This window comes from Jaculus jaculus, chromosome 1 (genome assembly GCF_020740685.1).
Source record: "Jaculus jaculus isolate mJacJac1 chromosome 1, mJacJac1.mat.Y.cur, whole genome shotgun sequence".
Classification (NCBI taxonomy): Eukaryota; Metazoa; Chordata; class Mammalia; order Rodentia; family Dipodidae; genus Jaculus; species Jaculus jaculus.
The window spans coordinates 323,129,280-323,148,228 of record NC_059102.1 but is presented as its reverse complement, the minus strand read 5'-3'; the positions used below and the strand labels follow the sequence as shown (position 1 = coordinate 323,148,228).

The window sequence follows — 18,949 nt, the reverse complement described above, 5'->3', positions numbered from 1 at the left end:
GGGTGCTGGGGAATTGAACCCTGGGCCAGTAGACTTAGCAAGCAAGCACTTTTAATCCTGAAGGCATTACGCCAATCCCTCTGCCATCATTTACCTCTTGATACCCAAGAGCTGTCCATCGTGGCTGCCAGGGGCCTGTGTCAAATATTTCCTATGATGTTCTTCTGACTCTACGTCTTGCGAATGGACCCACACTTTTAATAAAGGTGCAAGATCACAAACAACTGTGCTTTTTATTCACCAGCTCAAGAGGACAAGTGTAGGCCTCTCAGAATAATACATAGGAAGACTTGTCTGGATTCTGTTAAATAAAATTTCAAAATGCCTTGCTTATATTGTACAATGTAACAGGATTGAGAGTTGAGAATGACAGGGTGATAATAAAGAAAATAAGACAAAAGAAAAGAGGTAAGGAAGTAAAAAAGAAAAGGAGAAGGTACAAGAGAAGCTTATGAAAAAGAAACCTGGAGAGTCTCATTCATTTGGCAAATTTTTATGTATGCCCAGTGTGTCAGCCCCTCCCCTTGTTTGTGGCGCTGGAGATTGAACTCAGGGCCTTACACATGGTAGACAAGTACTCTGCCACTGAGCTTCACTGTGGTCCAGCCTCTTGGTTTTAAGCAGAAAGTCAAACATGTCCTGTGCTCTTCCAGTGAATGAGGTTGTATGCCCATCTCTTGGGCTAACAGCAAAAGCCATGAAATAAAGTATGAGCTAGACTGGAGAGAAAGACTAGACAGAAGGATGTTAGCAGTGATATACAAAGATTAAGCGATGGCAGGCTAACTTGTGTCTTCCCTTGTCCATGGACATGAACTCTGCCTCTCCCTTAGCATACTCAGTGAGTTCCTGTGATTTATTTCTGGCATCTTCCTTGACCCTGTGCTTGATAATGACCCCTCCAAGAATCCTGAGAATGTCCATGCAACCAGCCCTGTATTTGAAATACCCTCAGTAGTGGCTTCTGTGTACCAGGCCTTGTTCCAGGTGAGAAATACAGTAATAAATGACCACTCCCTCTGGTCTGGTTCTGTCTGGTGCCGAGTAATTGGGCAAACCGTGGTTCAGTGTGCGCTGCTCAAGGGGTCAGAATGGTCACCCAAGTTCAGGAATGAGGAAACCTCTTCTGAGAACGACCGCCGGTCTAACTTTCTCTTGCTAGTGTTTCCTCTTTACAAATTCTATCAGAACAAACACTTGAAAAACCTCTAATCTTCAAAATGGAGGGAAATTTAAATTTTGATCAGATGTTAACAAATTGATCTGTTCGATCTCACTTTTTGCTGGTGACTTTTCCTAATGCTTTGATGATACTTTGAAGGGCACATTAGGATGCATATTCCCATCTCTCAAATTCATAGCCACTTTATAATGTTTAAGATTTCAAAGACAGCCATAGAATCTTTTGTCCTGCATTTTTATCATCCATTGCACATACATTTATGCTCAGGTAGTATGCCTGCATCTTAATGCAAAACAGACACCTATAAACCGGGCATGATGGCACACACCTTTAATCCCAGCACTCTAGAGGCAGAGACAGGAGGAGGAAAGCTGCGAGTTCAAGGCCAGCCTGTGACTACATAGTGAATTTTCTACCTGTGCTAGCTAGGAAGCTAGGAAGTCCTTACCTTACTCAAAAAAAAAAAAAAAAAAAAAAAAAACAAAATCAGACACCTATAAAACCATTTAGCTGGTGTTTGCTTAAAATGTGTGTCTGTGTGCCAGTTTATTTCCCAGTTTGATGCTGTGTTTTCGTCAGGCTCAGGGAGACCCTTTCTCCAGTTTGCACGCTGGAGCTGTGGGGAGCAGGAAAGGAGTCTCCGAGGACCGAGCACCTCTGCAGCCCTTGTGTTTCTTCCTTTCCTTCCAGAGCAGCTGGCCAACCCGGCAGTGCCCATTGAGAGCTGTGGTCTAGCTCAAGCGCTAGATTGCTGCTTTTTCCTTCTCATGGCTTCCGTTGTGTTTCATAAATCTGTATCTCTGGCCCTACTGGCCCCTTGAAAACCGTTTGTTCATTCTTTAGTCTTGTCTTGGATATCACCGGGGCCATTTCAAATCCAGCATAACAGAGCAGAGCTCCCGGGCCTCCTCTGAGTCCAAGGCAGTTGAAACTGTTCCTCTTACATCCTTCCCGGTGCCCCTCAGTGGCAGCCGCTGCCTGGTACTTGTACAGGCCAAACCTCAAGCTTTCCCGTCAGCTCTCCCCGCTCCCCGGCGCAGCCTGCTCCTCGCCCTCCCGCTGCTAATGACCTCTGGACCTGTGTTCTTACTTCTGTCCCTGCCGTTAGCAGTGCATTCTGCACACAGCTGTCAGAGGGATTCTTTCCAAACAGAAGGCAGACCCCTTCAGTCCCTGCCTCAGAGAGTGATGCAGAATCAAATTCCTGCCATGGTGGTTAGCCATGGGATCTAGCTGCTTCCCTGAGCTCCCTCCTCTCACCTGCTTTGCTTTGGCTGCAATGGCATACTTAACGACAGTCTTATCAGAGGGCCTTTGTGCTTGCTCCTTCTCCAGACATGTACCTGCATCGCCTGCGTATACCTGTCTTTGTTTCCATGGCCCCTTCAGCATGCTGCTTAAGTGCCACCTTATCTCAATTCTAGACCTTTTTCTTTGCATCTCTGACCCTGTTTCTCACCTTAGCACTTATCCACATGTGATTCATTTTGGTCTTTGGGATTTCTTTTAAAATTATTTATTTATTTATTTGAGAACGTCAGACACAGAGAGAAAGACAGATAGAGGGAGAGAGAGAGAATGGGCGCGCCAGGGCTTCCAGCCTCTGCAAACGAACTCCAGACGCATGCACCACCTTGTGCATCTGGCTTTGCGTGGGTTTGGGGTATCGAACCCTGGTCGTTAGGCTTTGCCAGGCAAGCGCATTAACTGCTGAGACATTTCCCCAAGCCCATTTGTTTTTTGTCGGTTTGTTTTTAAGAAATCCCAAAGATCGGGCTGGAGAGATGGCTTAGCGGGTAAGTGCTTGCCTGTGAAGCCTAAGGACCCTGGTTTGAGGCTCGGTTCCCCAGGTCCCACGTTAGCCAGATGCACAAGGGGGCGCATGCGTCTGGAGTTCATTTATAGTGACTTAGAGGCCCTGGCGCCCATTCTCTATCTGCATCTCTGTCTCTTAAATAAATAAATAAGTCATCCTGAAGAGCTTTGAGCTTGGTGAGGGCAGACACTTGATTATCTTTGCTGCTCTCCCTGGTGGCTGTCTAGGTGGTGGTATGGGGCCAGTGTCTACATGCTGTGACTCAAGCCCTTTCCACATCCTCTGTAGCCCGACACATTCATCCTACTGCACAAACCTCATGTGTGCATTTGAGTGCAATGACTGCGTTTTTTATTTCTTGCCTTGCCTTATCATCCCAAAGGACATGGGAAATGCCACACGCCCAGCGAGGGCCTCTCTGTGTCCAGTAACGCTGCGGCCTGACCAAACGGCTTCCTGTGGTCTGCGACCAACCCAACCCACATACCCATTCAGGGTGGACTTCACTCTGCAGAAACACAAACAAGCAGGCTGTTGTATTCCTTGGATAAAGTAGCATTTGAAATGTGCAGGCGGTTCAAAAACACTGACAGGACAGGGGTCTCATTTTCTATGAGTAGCTCACTTGTATTTTGAATTTTGAACATTACATGGATTGTGTAACTCTGAGTTGGGGAAGGTTAGACTACAATTAATAGTGCCTGTGTGTTTTCCTAGGATGGTGGTATTTCTGCCCCTTAAATGCCTGGCACCCCTTGGGGTTGGGAGGGAGTGTGCCCTAGAGAAGTTATTTTGTCAATCACATAGCATCCATTTTGTGGATAGACCCTTCCAGGGCAGCTACCATCAGGCTCATGCATTTCATGCTGGGAATGCTTGTGCCCTTGCGGGTGGAGCGTCTTAAGTGGCTGTTGTAACCATGGCTGTCTCCCTGTTTTCACAGGTGATCTGCAACTCGTTCACCATCTGTAACGCAGAGATGCAGGAGGTTGGCGTTGGCCTGTACCCCAGGTATGACAGAGGGTGTTTCATTAACTAATTCCCACCCTGCTCCCCAGCCTTTTAGAGGTACTTAGAAAGCCCATGGCAGCAGCTAGCGCAACAGCTAAGCTCAAAACAGCAATAAATTACAAGAAGTTGTAAAACTGCTCAGTTTTACAACCCCACATTATATGCTATGGTATTAACGAAGAGGTAGACCTCAGACCTAAAAGCTTGTTCTCAGCAGACTTCGGAGCAGTTTGAGGCTTGTGGGTGCTAATTAATCATCAGCCAGAGGGTTGGTTGCCCCTCCACGTCTACCCTGAGCTCATTCCCCAGACTTGGGGCTAAAGTGTGTGTTTAGTCCACAGACTGAGTCGCACTAGCGTGCTCTGTGGAAAGGACGGGAGAGCTGTCAGGACAGGCCTGATTGAGTGCTTTCTCCAGCCTTCCATCGACAGCCTTTATTCCCGAGCTGCTAGATGGCCCTCACCCCAGTGACAGAACCTCTCCTACTTTCATTCTGTCTCTATGCCCCTGGGAGCCTCACGTAAATACAGCCTTGCTTGTAACTGCGTCTGGGAATTCAGCTTCCTTTTCTTATTTGTCAGTAGTGCCATTAGCTAGAAGTCAGGTCAGTGCCTAACCCGGGTCTCGAAAAGCAGAGACTGAGTTCTGGGCTCAGGCCTCCAGGTTCAAGTTCAGCCCCCGGCAGTGAATCGAGTATCCTTGAAAAGGTTGCTTCATTCTGACTGACTTCGATAAGCCTGCTCCAGTACTGCAGAGGTCCTTTCTACATAGCATGTGCCTATCCTAATTATGATCACGCCATGGCAGCAGCTTAAAGTCATCCCATGTCCCAGATGGGAAGAAATGCAAGTCCAGGAAAATAAAACGAGGAGGCTTCAGGCCAGAAAGCATGTGGCTCTAGTTCGCAGGACCACCTCAGCTTTGTGACAAGGATATGCCCCTCTCTGTCTTCAGTGCGGATCTCTAGCAGAGGCAGAGCTCTCCCCCTCCAGCCGAACTCAGCGGTGAGCCTCTGAGCCCCATGGGGGGAAGGTCAGTGAACCCCCACGATGGCTGCTGCATTCTCACAGATGATGTCATTGCTAGTCCATTTCTCCCATCTTCATGTTGGGTTATCTTCTTGGCTGGTATTCAGTGAGACCACTTCCCCACTGCAATAAGGACACAATAGTACTTTTATTATCAAACTTCCCTGATTTTCTTCTATTTTGCAAAGCATTCTATTTCCTATGAAGAAGGTTTGGGTCATTTCTGTGAATGTCGAGTCCTCAGGCCCCCTGTGTCCTGTTCACCATACCCATCACCACCCCACCCCAACCGAAAGTATGTTAAAATTGTGGCTGTTGGGCTGGAGAGATGGCTTAGCGCTTGCCTGTGAAGCCTAAGGACCCCGGTTCGAGGCTCGGTTCCCCAGGTCCCACGTTAGCCAGATGCACAAGGGGGCGCACGCGTCTGGAGTTCGTTTGCAGAGGCTGGAGGCCCTGGCGCGCCCATTCTCTCTCTCTCCCTCTATCTGTCTTTCTCTCTGTGTCTGTCGCTCTCAAATAAATAAATAAATAAATGAACAAAAAATATTTTTAAAAAATTGTGGCTGTTTAACGTGACTGAGCGCCCATGACACCCCTCTTCTTTGTTTCCCCTTCTTTCAGTGTGTCTTTGCTCAATCACAGCTGTGACCCCAACTGTTCCATTGTGTTCAATGGCCCCCACCTCTTACTGCGCGCTGTCCGAGAAATTGAGGCGGGAGACGAGGTAAGGAATCTTGTGTTTGCCCCCATCTCCCCCTCCACTCACAGCAAAGTCTCTCTCCTGGTGGCCCAGTGGCCCATTCCTGAAACCAATGGAGCTCCAGGGATAGCTCCTCACCCCAACAGGGTACAGATACCTCTCTCCGTTAAACAGTCAGAGCCCAATCTGTAGATGGACCTACCAATGTTTTTTGGTTTAGTCATCAGGTTTCTGGACAAGATGGTTCTCTGGCATATATCTGAGAGGTGTTCATGTGTCCAGAGGGTGCATGTTTTATGCACATGCATGGGAGTCATTCAGTCTCTTTGTTGGCAATAGCTCAGTGACCTGTCACATCCCAGCAAGTGGCCATGTTTCTAAGGGCAGAGAGGCAGCTTGTTAATAGCTTCCCCAGGGCTTATGCCCAAGGCCACTAACCATATTTTAAAGATGACTATACATCTTTAATTCTGTGCTAAGAAAGCAAACAGGCTTCACCCTTTCGGGCTCTTGACATTTGGCTTTTACAAACCCATCATAATTTCTGAGTAGTTCTTTCAGCAAAGATGCAAGGGTGTCCCAGGACCAGTAGTGGGACCCTGTCCTTCCAGGTGTGTGGATAGGCAAGCCAGCCTCTCAGGTGAGGGACCTTCATCAAAGCCCAGAGCCTCACAAACAGCAGCAGGTGGGTCGTTGGTGTTTGCTCAGCTATTGCCTCTATTGAGCTCCTGGTCATAGATATTTACACCTTCTAGAACCCAGTTTCCTTCTGCCTTCCAATTTGCTAACGTGGATACTTATCACAAGGAAAATGGAGAATCATAAGCTTTTATTGCACTTACACAGCACTCGGCCAATAAAGCCTAAAGTCAGAGGTTCCATGTTTCATGTCAACAGGAATTTGGGCTTGACAAGACTCCCTCCAAACCAATTTTCATCAGAGTAAGTTGCCTCTTACGCAGCAAATTTGCTAAATTTCCAGCTTTCAGGACCAGTGCACTCTGAGAGATCTGTTGATGTTATAGTGAATTTGGATTATTGGGTCGTATATGACCTCAAAGTGGGTCAGAAAGCTACTTCGTATTTTCAGTAATATTAGTGTGGAAGTCACTTTTGCATTGCTGTGATGAAATACTTGACATAAACAACTTAAGAGGAGTAGTGAGGCCTTATCTCTCAGTTGCTAAAAACTTTTGGTTGTTGCTAAAAAAAAAATACAACAAGAGATAGAGTTGGATCCTGAGGCACTTTTAAGCTTTAGGTGTATCTCATGGCTCCAGGGAGGACAAAACATTAAAACTGTCCCATTGTCAGCTTGAGATGGGGACATTTTAGTCCTCAGATAAGGAAAATTAGAAAATTATAGAAGGTTCTACTGTACCAGACATTGTTCTGGACAATTCCTACTTTTTGTTTTTCTCTACATGAAACCATCCTCTGGACCACCTGTGGACATTTCACTTCAAACCAGCACCATTTATAGCGCTTTGTGACTAAAGCATTTTTGTGGTCACAGAAGTGGTTGGTTGTCTTTGTTTGGGCTTTGGTGTTTTTATCTTCTTTTTAAAAAAATATTATTTTTTATTTATTAATTAGAGACAGAGAGAGGGAGAGAGACAAAGAGTAAGAGTAGGCATGCCAGGGCCTCTAGCCACTGTAAACGAACTCCAGATGCATGTGCCACCATGTGCATCTGGCTTACATGGGACCTGGAGAATCGAACCTGGGTCCTTAGGCTTCTTAGGCATGTGCCTTAACCGCTAAGCCAGCTCTCCAGCCCAGGTTTTATCTTCTTATCCAGCTACTTCCTAGAGATGTTTGTGATATGGTCCTGTGAGTCCCCGGCTCACGTGTCATACCACATATCCTGGATTGCTGCAGGTTATCCCTTCAGAAGGAACATGGCTCAGGGAAGAGAGCGGGACTGTCTCGGCAGTGCAGGAGAAGCCACTGGTCATACTGTCCCATTCTTTGGAGTTCCATCACTTGGGGGAATTATGATTTGTACTAATTGGATATCAATGTCCCTAATGTCGTTTTGCTCTCGAGTGTTTCTGGATTGATATGATCTGGCTCTTCAGGAGTCTTTACTTGCTTGTTGAATCATGTTCCAAATTCACTGCGGGCTCATTGGGAGATGAGAGCTGGGCGGCATTTCCAGGAACTTTGAGGAATAAAGATGAGGAGGACCTTCAGGAGGAAGGTGACAGGGAACCGGAAGCAATAATGGAACATGAGAAGCACAGCTGACAGAGTTTTATAGAAACTCCAAGCAGAGTACATGACAGGAGTCAGGGGTCAAGACTTGGGAGCAAGAGCCGGGCGTGGTGGCGCACACCTTCAATCCCAGCACTTGGGAGGCAGAGGTAGGAGGATCGCCGTAAGTTCAAGGCCACCTTGAGACTACATAATGAATTCCAGGTCAGCTTGGGCTAGAGTGAAACAAACAAACAAAAAGACTTGGGAGTAGTTAAGGAAAACTTCCAGAGAAGGGACCTTTAGGTCTGCAAGTAAAGTTGGTGAGGCAGGGGAATGAGTCACAGACCATGAGATAGAGGCCGGAGGTAAGATGGTGAGTTTACAGAATAAGAAGCACTTCACATTAACAGTACCTCAATGTGGCCAGTGCTGGGGGCTATTGGGCTCCAGACCAATGAGCATTTGTTACAGAACTATGTGCAGCTGAAGATTCCCTAACAGTGTCTGGTATATGGGAGGCACCCAGCAAGTGTTCACAGAAGGGGAGGAACAGGCAGTGGGACACCCAATGGCATGATAACATTTGTTGTGTGTATACAAAATTAGAGGATTGTGATCAGGTGTCTCTCACCGGGCAAGAGGTGACGATGGCAGCCTGAAGTCAGTAGGGGAGCCAAGCAGTGCCCAGGATGTGGGATAGATGACTAGAGAAGTCCGAAGCTAAAATTAAGAGAATGTTTTAGACAAAGAGACAAAACTGACACTCAGGTTTGACTTTAAAAGAAGTAAAAAAAAAAAAAATTCTAATGTCTTTCTTTTTTGTTCTGGCTCAGAACCTGTATGAGAAAACATTGTGACTCTGACAATATTAATTCCAGAAATGAGACTGAGATCTAATCTTGATTTGGCTGTACAATGCTCTCAGTTGTTGATGGGAAAGATAGTTGCAGTGAAAAGGGGTTCATTTTACTTGATATTTGAACAAAAGCAACTTATTCAAGATCCAGAAGATTTCTCTGCTGATATTAAGCTAGCGTTGGAAATGACTGACTGTTTTCCATCAGAGTTATGCTTACGTAGCAGAGTAATGATCAGTGGCCTGAATATTTTAATGCAGTTTTGTTCGTTGTCATTAAAGTATCACTTGATCAATGGCTGAGTTTCACATGTGTGTTCCCATTAAATGAGCCTTACACGCAGTGAGAAGCTTGCTTCATTACAGCCTATGACTCTATGAACACGCAGTGAGAAGCTTACTTCATTACAGCCTATGACTCTATCAGTCCATACGTAAAGGCTTTTATCTTCAACTCATGGAAGGATTTCGCTGGGTTGGGGAGATGGCTCAGTGGTCAAAGGTGCTTTGCTAACAAAGCCTGCTGACCCAAGTTCAGTTCCCCAGTATTCACGTAGATCCAGATGCAAAACATGACGCCTGTCTCTGGCATCTATTTGCAATGGCAAGAGACCTCCTCCACATACACAGGCACACCTGCAAATAAATAAAATTATTTTCTAAATGACTTGACAAACCAAGCGTCATGGCACACAGTTTACTGCCAGTGCTTGGGAGGTCGAGGTAGGAGGTTTGCCATGAGCCCAAGGTCACCAAGAGACTACAGGTCAGCCTGGACTAGACTGAGAGCCTGCCTCCAAAAAAGAAAGAAAGAAAGAGCTGCTATTACCTGTAATCTGGCTATGTTTCCAGAATTTTTTTTTTTTTTTGAACATTAAGCCACTCAGCTTTGATACAGTATAGTTTGTAAACTTTAGTGGCAAAAGAGAAAAATAGTCCCTTCCCACCGAAGAGGCAGTTTTTCATTGGAAGGGGTATAATCAAGCCAGCCTTGAAAGATGGGGGTGGAGAAAGGGCATTGGCCAGCTATGGCAGCCATGCACGAGCACGTTCCAGAGGCAGACTGGCACACATTTGGCACGAGCTCTAGGGGAAGACGGTGAGGCTGCAGTGAGCAGTGGAAAACCTTGTTGTGACTTAGTCCCATAGACCATGAGAACCTCCAGGACTCTTCATGTGGAGCAACGACATGATGAGACGTGAGTGTTAGGGAGAGAGCAGTTTGGAAGATGAAAGGTAGACAGAAGGCAGCAAGAGGCCAGTTAGAAAGCCATTGCGCAGCTGAGGTAAAGGCCGCAGGCATCCACAGGCTACTGACAGAGGCTGAGTGAGTCCATTTATTGGGGTTAAATGAAATAACTAGTCTCCTGTTTCCCATTCACTGCCTGGCCCTAACTATTACTCATGAGTCTTGGCCCTTGTAATCTGCAGTCTTGGGTTCATCAAGTACCCTGGCATTGATGGCTTCACACTGGGCATGTTGTAATTACCCAAGTCTCCTGCCATTGGCCTGATCTGATCGCAGAGCCAGCGACTCTCTCTGCTTGGGCTGGAATGAGAACCAAGGTCCTAGAACGTGCACGGCAGGGAGCATAGACATGTACCATGTCGCCTCATGTAGGGAGCCTGGACCAGAGATCTGGGGGCTTGAGGACAAGATTGTGTGTACTGTTTCAGAACACGTACTTAGAAACTGACCACTGGTAGCTGGGCCTGGTGGCACATGCCTTTAATCCCAGCACTCGCAAGGCAGAGGTAGGAGGATCATCGTGAGTTCAAGGCCTACATTCACTACATAGTGAATTCCAGGTCAGCCTGGACGAGAGTGAAACCCTACCTTGAAAAACCAAAAAGAAAAGAGAGAGGGAGAGAGAGAGAGAGAGAGAGAGAGAGAGAGAGAGAGAAACTGACCATTGGACCATGGAACCTGGCATTGTCTGGAAGGAAGAACTGGCCTCATAGTATGGCACTTTGACCCCAGAGGCAAAACACAGAGAGCAACGGAGGGAACTAAAAAGTGGCCACGGTATTGGCTAAAGGAGGGAACAACCTCATTCTGGCTTGTACTCTGCAGGTTAAGTCAGATTTGGTGCAAATCCCACTCCTTTGCTGGTTCTCACTGTTCCCCTGATAGACCATGCCCTCACACACTGTGCACATGCAGGCACTGTGGTTGCTGTATGCCAGGCAGCGTGCTGAGACTCCGTGACTTGCAAAGATCGCATAGCTGCCCACCCAGGTCAGGCTGTGGCGTCCGTCACCCTGGTGACCAGTGTGGGTCTGACAGATCTGGGTGGTCAGGCATCCTCCTCCCCTTGCATCTTTAGTAAGGCCTTCCCAAAGCTGTTTTCTGTCAAAATAAAGGAAGGAAGGAAGGAAGGAAGGAAGGAAGGAAGGAAGGAAGGAAGGAAGGAAGGAAGGAAGGAAGGAAGGAAGGAAGGGAGGGGCAAGAAGAGGGAGGGAAGGAAGGAAGGAGAAAGAAGGAAATAAAAGGTGGCCTTCTCTGCTTCTCTTCCCTACTGTGACTTCAAACAAGTAAAATCGTGCTCTCTAGAATGAGATACTTTCTTTTCAGTATAAGAAAACCACATGGAGTGTTTGCTCTTGGGAACTTATCAGCTCTTCAGAAGATAGTCCTGCTTTCTTCCTCTCCTACAGCATCCCTTTCTTCCTGTACCACACATACCCCCATAATTGCTCTCTCTCTCTCACTTTTTCCTTTTCAAAGCAGATAAATGATTTATGTAAAATGGCATCAAAGCTGAGGTACTCAACTTTACAGGACTAGAGCAAAGTCAGACCAGGGCAAGGGAAGTAGGAGCGTTGCGTGTGGCGGCGACCTGGTTGTCATTTTAAATCAGTGGCAGGTTGGGCCTCCCTGAGAAAGTGACGTTTGACTGAAATGGAAGATGAGAGAGGTCACTGTGGTGCATCTGAAAGCAGAGCAGGGAAAACCACCAGGGGACAGGGTGGAGGCCGGAATGTGCAGAGACAGCAAGAAAGCCAGGCTTCCGGGAGCAGGGACACGCGAGACAGGGGACTATGTCTTCAGGGAGTGAGTGGGCAGCTTGCGTGGGCTGATGGTTTCCCTAGTTTATTGCAGACCAATATTCTTATCAAATGATTGAAAATGAATTGCTAGGAAGATGGAAACAAAAAGTAAAAGCCCAGTGTTTTGTTCTTAGAGTCACATAAAATTATTCTTGACAGATTAGTAGAGCGTTTCTAAATGGAGGCTTTTCATGACTACTTCGTTCATTTGGAGGTTGTATTTGCACCGTGGACTGGTAGAAATCCACCAATTCTAAGGTCTTTGTCCTGCTTGGGCAAGAGGGGGCGCTGTTGCAGCATCTCACACAGGAGAAAGCTCTGGTCTTGCATTTCTGTGACCAGCTAGTTGAAGTGGAGGGGGCATGGGGAAAGAACCGGGGAGACCTGCCTGAGGCTTGCATCCGATAGGCCAGTGGCAGTGGTGGGTCAGATCAGAATGTAGCATTGGAAAAGGTAAAATCGTGGTGGGTTATGGATATATGTATATATGTATCTCTATTTGAGGTAGCGCCAACAGAATTTCCTGGTGGGTTTGATGGCAGAGTCAAGAGACACTCTGAGGGTCAGCCTGGATCACATGAAAAGGGAGTTGCTGCCACCGTAGACTAAGAAGGCTCTAACTGAGGCAGGGCCGGTGGGGAACCAGGAGTTCTGGTTTAGAAATTTTGAGTCAGATTTCAGTGTACTGGAGATTTGGCCAAGCAAAAATGGTTTTTATGCTTAGAGAACCCTGTGGAGTACCTTAAAAAGGTCACCTCACTTTGACCTTGTACCCTCTGAGACATGGCCGAGTTACTGTGATTGAAAGCGGCCAAAGAAGTCGGCCCGAGAGCCTCACTAATGATTGCTCTCTAATATTAACCTCTCCCTTCTTTGAAAATTCTTCCACATTTTTTTTTTTACTTAGCAGCAAGAGAACTATCTCTTAATTTCAAAGCTACCAAGTTTGGATGGTCCTAAATTCCACGAGGCAGCTATACAATCGATCAGTGTTTAAGAGCAATCTGGCTGCATCATCTGCCACACTTTTGATTGCCAGACTGAATTGGCTTCTCTGACTGTCAGTGGTTATAGAATTTATGGCCAAGCCTTAGCAATACCAAGCATGCAACAGCTCTTGGTACTTGATTGTTCAGCGAAAGTGGGGTGGAGGTGGGGAAAGGTAAGGTAGAAAAATGTTTAAAGGTCATGAGGCTAATTCCAGTAGATACATAGTACGTGCTCACACTGAACAAAGACTGGACAAAATACATTAAGATTTGGCATGTGATTAGGTGAGAGACTATGAGTGGAGCATTCTGTCTTATCAAGTTAGTGTATAATGAGGCCAAGGTTTAGTCTAATAATTACCAGTAGTGATAGCCGTTGAAGGCAGTGAGCATAACACATTTCCTGTTGGTTTCCCCAGCTCACCATCTGCTACCTGGACATGCTGATGACCAGTGATGAACGCCAGAAACAGCTGAAGGACCAGTACTGCTTTGAGTGCGACTGTCTGCGCTGCCAAACCCAAGACAAGGTATGTTCTATACAACCAGGCGGGACCGCTCCCCAGGCGGAATCTGAAAGGCCTTTCAGAGAACACTGCTATTTAATCCTAAGTAAAGGCCCCTCCATGCATGGAAGGTGAATAGAGCGGCACTGAGCTGCTCACATTTTATTTCCTGGAACTTTGTCACCTGCCAAGGTGAGATTTAACCACAGGTGAAGATCTATGGGGCTTAGAGTGCCATGGGAATATAGAAATTAAACATGTGAAATTAAACATATAATTAAAAGGATATGGAAGGCCAGAGGGCTGTGGGTGCATAGATTCACAAGTTTGAATTATGTTCTGATTGATGACAGTTATTGTTCAGTAATAACCATACTAGATTTATCTAATATTTTTTAATTCTTTTAAATTTCTTCCATAAGGCTTTCTTCTGCAGCATTTTATCAGGTACAGATCATTTATTTAGCAACTCTTACTCTCCGAGGAAGACGAGCCAAAGTCAATGCTGTAAAGATATTAAATGGGCTGTTCTCATTTTACTCATATACTGTCCTCATTTTGAACCTATTTACTTTTGTTTTGCATGCAGTCAGGTTATCTGAAGTAATCTTACTTTTGTAAGGTGTTTACATTGCTAGATGCTTTCTGTGATCATTATCTCATCTCATGTCAATATGTATAAATAAATTAGGAACCAGAACTCAGAAGTTCAGAGATAGGCATCTGGCACGAGATGAGGGGGAAAAAAAGTGGCAGAACCAAGTGTCACATTTCACTTTTGACTAGACCGAATGCTTCCTTCACGGTCCCATGGCCACCTGTGATTTCTGGTGTCAAACCCAGGACAAGGCGGTATGTTGTATGGAACCAGATTGGAGCACTGCCCAGGCAGTATCTGAAATGGCCCTCGGGAAACTCTGCTGCTATTTCATTAATCCAAAGTAAAGATTGCTCGGTGCGGTGGAGAGAGGTGATTGTTCTTACTGCACAAGAAAGGACCATGAGCTCACGGAGGGAGCAAGCATCATTGTTTTCATGTTATAAAGAATTGCAAGCAGGAAAAACTGGATCTCTGCTGATAGCTCTAAGATCCAGGGCCCCTTAGTGTGAGCAGTTTACAACTGGCAAGCATGTCAGAAATCATAGAAGGGTCCCTTGGGATGCCAGAAGGCCAGTTTCCCACCAGCATCCTTGTTTGTGAATGGCAAGGCTCTTGGCTCTGGTGCTTTGTAGGCGCCGTGAACATGGCAGAGCTCCCCAACATTTTTGCATCCTACGCAAGCTCACCACCACTCTGCTAATCCCGTAGCTCTGTTTGTCTGGCGTTTCATTCTGAGCCAGGGTCTCACCAAGTTACCAAGGCCTCAGCCTCCTGAGTAGCTGCCATTTCAGGCCTGGGCCACCAGGCTGGGTTCCCAAGTCACTTGTCTCTCCTTCGCTCTCCCTGGGCTGTGACATTTGTTCTCATGGCCCAAGGTGACTTCTGTCCCCTCCCTCCAGTCAGTGTCCAGACTCTGGACAGGGAAAAAACTGAGTATGGAAGGCAAACCCTCTTGGGAGTGTGCTTTTGCAGGCACTGTGAACACTTAGCATGCCGTCTACTGCAAAAGAAGCCAGGAAATTGTATTTTAGCTTTTCACACTTGGAGAAGGAGGGTGAGAATGGCTTTTGGGTCTATCCCATTGAGACCATTGTTACTTTCTTTTGTTGAACTAACAATTTATGTAATATTGTACTAGAGTTCCCTTGCAGGATATATATGTGCGTGCGCGCGTGCGTGCGTGCGTGTGTGTGTGTGTGTGTGTGTGTGTGTGTAATCTTCTGTCTCTTTATAGTGGGATGCATTCTAAAGGATGTGCCATGAGGCGCTTTTGTCATTGTGTACTCAGTAACACAGCATGCCATTTTACAGTAAGCTTATTATTTTGTCAATAAAAGTATACTCTAATGAAGTTCAGCCTAGTAAGCATATGAACTAATACTAGCTGTTTATTATCATTAGGTATTATGAATTGTACATAATTGTATGTACTTTATTCCCCTGCCAGCACACGTGGATCTCTTTACCCAAGTCATGCATGCAATAAGACTTTTTCAGCTCCATTTTAATATGTTATACAGAGCATGTTGTTGACAAAAACATGATGATGCAGCTCATAACACCGCGTGTGTTTTGGTGGGGATGTGATTAATTATAAGTATAAGCTCATAAGATTATGGAGGTCGACCAGTCCTAAGATCTGCACTGAGCCAGTTGGAGAGCCGAGAGAGCCAGTGGTGTAAGTTCTAGCCCCAAACCTAACAGGCTCCAGACGAGGAAGAGCAGAGTTGTCAGTATGAGCAGCGCCAGCGTTTGAGCACTGAGAGGGGAAGGCTCCCTCTTACTGGGGGGCGGGTCAGACCTCTTGTTCTGATCAGTCTGTGGATGTGCTGTTACTATTGGGTGTCCTGTGACCCGTCAAGCTGATATAACCCACTTGCCATCACTAATGCTGTGTTAGAGATGGGCTAGATGTGGACTCTCAAAAGCACTTGGTGATTTTGCTGGATTCAGTATGTAACAAAGTTAATGGTGTTGGGCGGGCGGTTCATCCTCTCTGGGGTTGTTCTGTCTGTAACGTAAAGCACTTTGCCTAGATGGGCTTAGGGCCCCCTTTTCCTCTCTTATCTCACATTTCTATAAAATGTTTCCAAGTGGAAGTGAGTAGGGCATGTACTTAGGCAAGCATTTAAGCTTGATTATAGTTTCATGTTTCCATTTATCTGGGAAATGTATTTGTTTAGTGATATATAAACCCCTTCTGAAATTTCCATACGGCTAGTTTGCTTAGAAAAAAAAATCTGGCTGGGAGATAATTCATTCAATAAAGTATTTGCCTTGCAAGCGTGAGGGTCTGGGTTGACCACCCCCCACCCCAGTACCCATGTAAAATGCCGAGTGTGGTGGCCCACGCCTGTTACCCATCACAGGGAGGCAGAGACCAGCAGATCTCTGTAGCTCACTGGCCTAATAGTGCCCTCCAGGCCAATCCTGTTTCAAAAAGAAGTGAGCAATATGCCTGTGTAATGAGGTTGTCTTCTGGCCTCACGTGCGCGCGCACACACACACACACACACACACACACACACACACACACATGCGCATTCACGCAATCATGTATACCCACATGCAAAATAAACAGAAAACTTCATAGGTAAATTCACTTTAGTACATTCCCCAAAGATTGCAAACTCAAAATTCTAGTGCATTCCAAATTAATTGCTCTTCAGTTCCCAGATTTGTTTTCACATGTATTTTTCTGCTCTTTTTTCTGGAACCTAAACAGTTCATCTAACCGGCTCTGTATACACAGCAGTATTTAATACACACCTATCTCTGCACATCACCAGGTTTGAATGATTTCAGGTTGGGGAAGGTTGGAAGCCTTTGAATAGTATGCAGAATTTCCACGTATGCAGTTGCCATTTGGAATCAGCAGCAGCAGCTTAATTTCTGGAAGAAATAAAACTTACCACCTAAGGGAAAGTTCAAAATCGTCTGGGTTCTCTAATGGCTGGCCAAGGTCAGAATCCAAGGCAACTTGAGCAGAGCAGACCAAATGGAATCGATTATTTCCCTAAGTTTGTGACTAGTACATAGCCTGCTCACTTGAATGTCACATGCTTTATTCCAAAAACAAATCTGTATTTACTTGCCACATCACTTTTCTTCCTTTAAGGCCTGCTCTCTCTTTAATTCTCCTATTAAAACACTGGGTCGGGCTGGAGAGATGGCTTAGCGGTTAAGCGCTTGCCTGTGAAGCCTAAGGACCCCAGTTCGAGGCTCGGTTCCCCAGGTCCCACGTTAGCCAGATGCACAAGGGGGCGCACGCATCTGGAGTTTGTTTGCAGTGGCTGGAAGCCCTGGCGTGCCCATTCTCTCTCTCTCTCTCTCTCTCTGCCTCGTTCTCTGTCTGTTGCTCTCAAATAAATAAATAAAAAATAAAACAAAAAAAAACACTGGGTCCATCAATCTCCTCAAAGCTCTGTTGTCTCACTGTGAAGATTCTTGAAGTAGCTACTAATGGTTTCCCTGGCTCTTTCTCTTCCTACATTCCACACAGTTTCAGAGTAAGCTTTTTTAAAATAAAAAAAAATACATATACTTATTTGAGAGAGAGGAAGACACAGATAGAGAGAAAGAGAATGGGCACACCAGGGCCTCTAGCCACTGCAAACAAACTCCAGCTGTAAGGGGCCCCTTGTGCATCTGGCTTGCATGGGTCCTGGGGAATCAAACCAGGGTCCTTAGGCTTTGCAGGCAAATGCCTTAACCTCTAAGCCTTCTGAGTAAACTTAACCCCAGCCTCCTGAGTAAACTTTCTTAATACCTCTGATTCCTTGCCATTGCTTTGCTCAGCAATAAATATTAGCTTTAGCACACAGGATAAAGTCTGAACTCTTAGCGTGGTATTCAGTGTTCTACAAAGTCTTTACCCCAAGAGCCAGATCTCTGTTTCATCACTTTCCTTCTTCAAAATTACCAACTTTTATGTCTAATTGGATCTTTTCTCCACCTACTGGATTCTGAAGTTGTGTACACAAACACGTTCATTTGCATACATAAGCACATATTCATACACACATATGTGTATACCTACATACGTAGTAACATTTTATATTTATTTGGAAGATAAGTGTGGCAAGGTAGAGGATGGAACAGGTTAGCACGTGGAATTCATGCCAGGCTGACCTCTTTCACAATGGCCTAGACAAGTCATAGATTCACTCTGAATTTCTTAACAGCCACAACAGAAAATGTAATTTCAAAATTTACAGAAGCCATAGGATTCATGTGTCCCTTAGCCAAGCCTCAGTTTTCCTCACAGAGGCCTGAGGTGCCTACAAGAGTCTCGTCAGACTCCATAGTGTCTGAAGTTAACCAAGTTTTATAATAGTCTTCAATGTGGCTGATTGACATCATTTCAAATTATAACTTAATTAAAGAAATAAAAAGAGTACAATGGGAGATGTAGCTCTGATAGCTTGTTTTATCCCAAGACTAAAAAAAACACTTCATCTCCACTGAAGAAAGCCGGGGCCACCTTTGCCTCGAGTGATCCTTCCTTGGTGTTACTGCTGAAAACTAGGGTCTGGCTGTGTTTTGTTTTCTTGTAAGGTAGGGTCTCACTCTAGCCCAGGAGAACCTGGAACTCATTCTGTAGTCCCAGGCTAGCCTTGAACTCACAGTGATCCTCCTACTTCTGCCTCCCAAGTGCTGGGATTAAAGGTGTGCACCACCACACCCAGCCAAGTCTTGCCATTTTTATATTGATATTTACTACAGTGATATGTGTGGAGTCTGACAAGCAAAGGGTCATTGTGCAGTGGAAATGTTAGGACCCTCCCTGCTCCAGTCCGGTTGCCAGAGGAAAGCTCCTGAAATCCAAGTGGTCGGGATGGTGTTTGCTGCTTAGCTGGGTTAAAGAATTAAAGACTTTTTCTACTTCCAGGATTTCAAATTCATCCTTTTGTTTGTTTCTGGGGATGGAACCCAGGGCTTCACACACACACACACACACACACACACACACACGGAAGACATTCTACCAATAACCCAGAACAACATCT

At 45.7% G+C, this 18,949-nt stretch overlaps 1 protein-coding gene across 1 annotated transcript in view; it reads left to right on the top strand.

Annotated features, from left to right (window-relative positions):
• Positions 1-18,949, top strand: part of Smyd3 (SET and MYND domain containing 3) — a 619,144-nt gene that overhangs the window by 458,067 nt on the left and 142,128 nt on the right. The window contains exons 6-8 of the mRNA XM_045141721.1: positions 3,943-4,010; positions 5,660-5,762; positions 13,253-13,363. Coding sequence (XP_044997656.1) covers positions 3,943-4,010; positions 5,660-5,762; positions 13,253-13,363 — 282 coding nt within the window. The remainder of the gene's footprint in view (positions 1-3,942; positions 4,011-5,659; positions 5,763-13,252; positions 13,364-18,949) is intronic.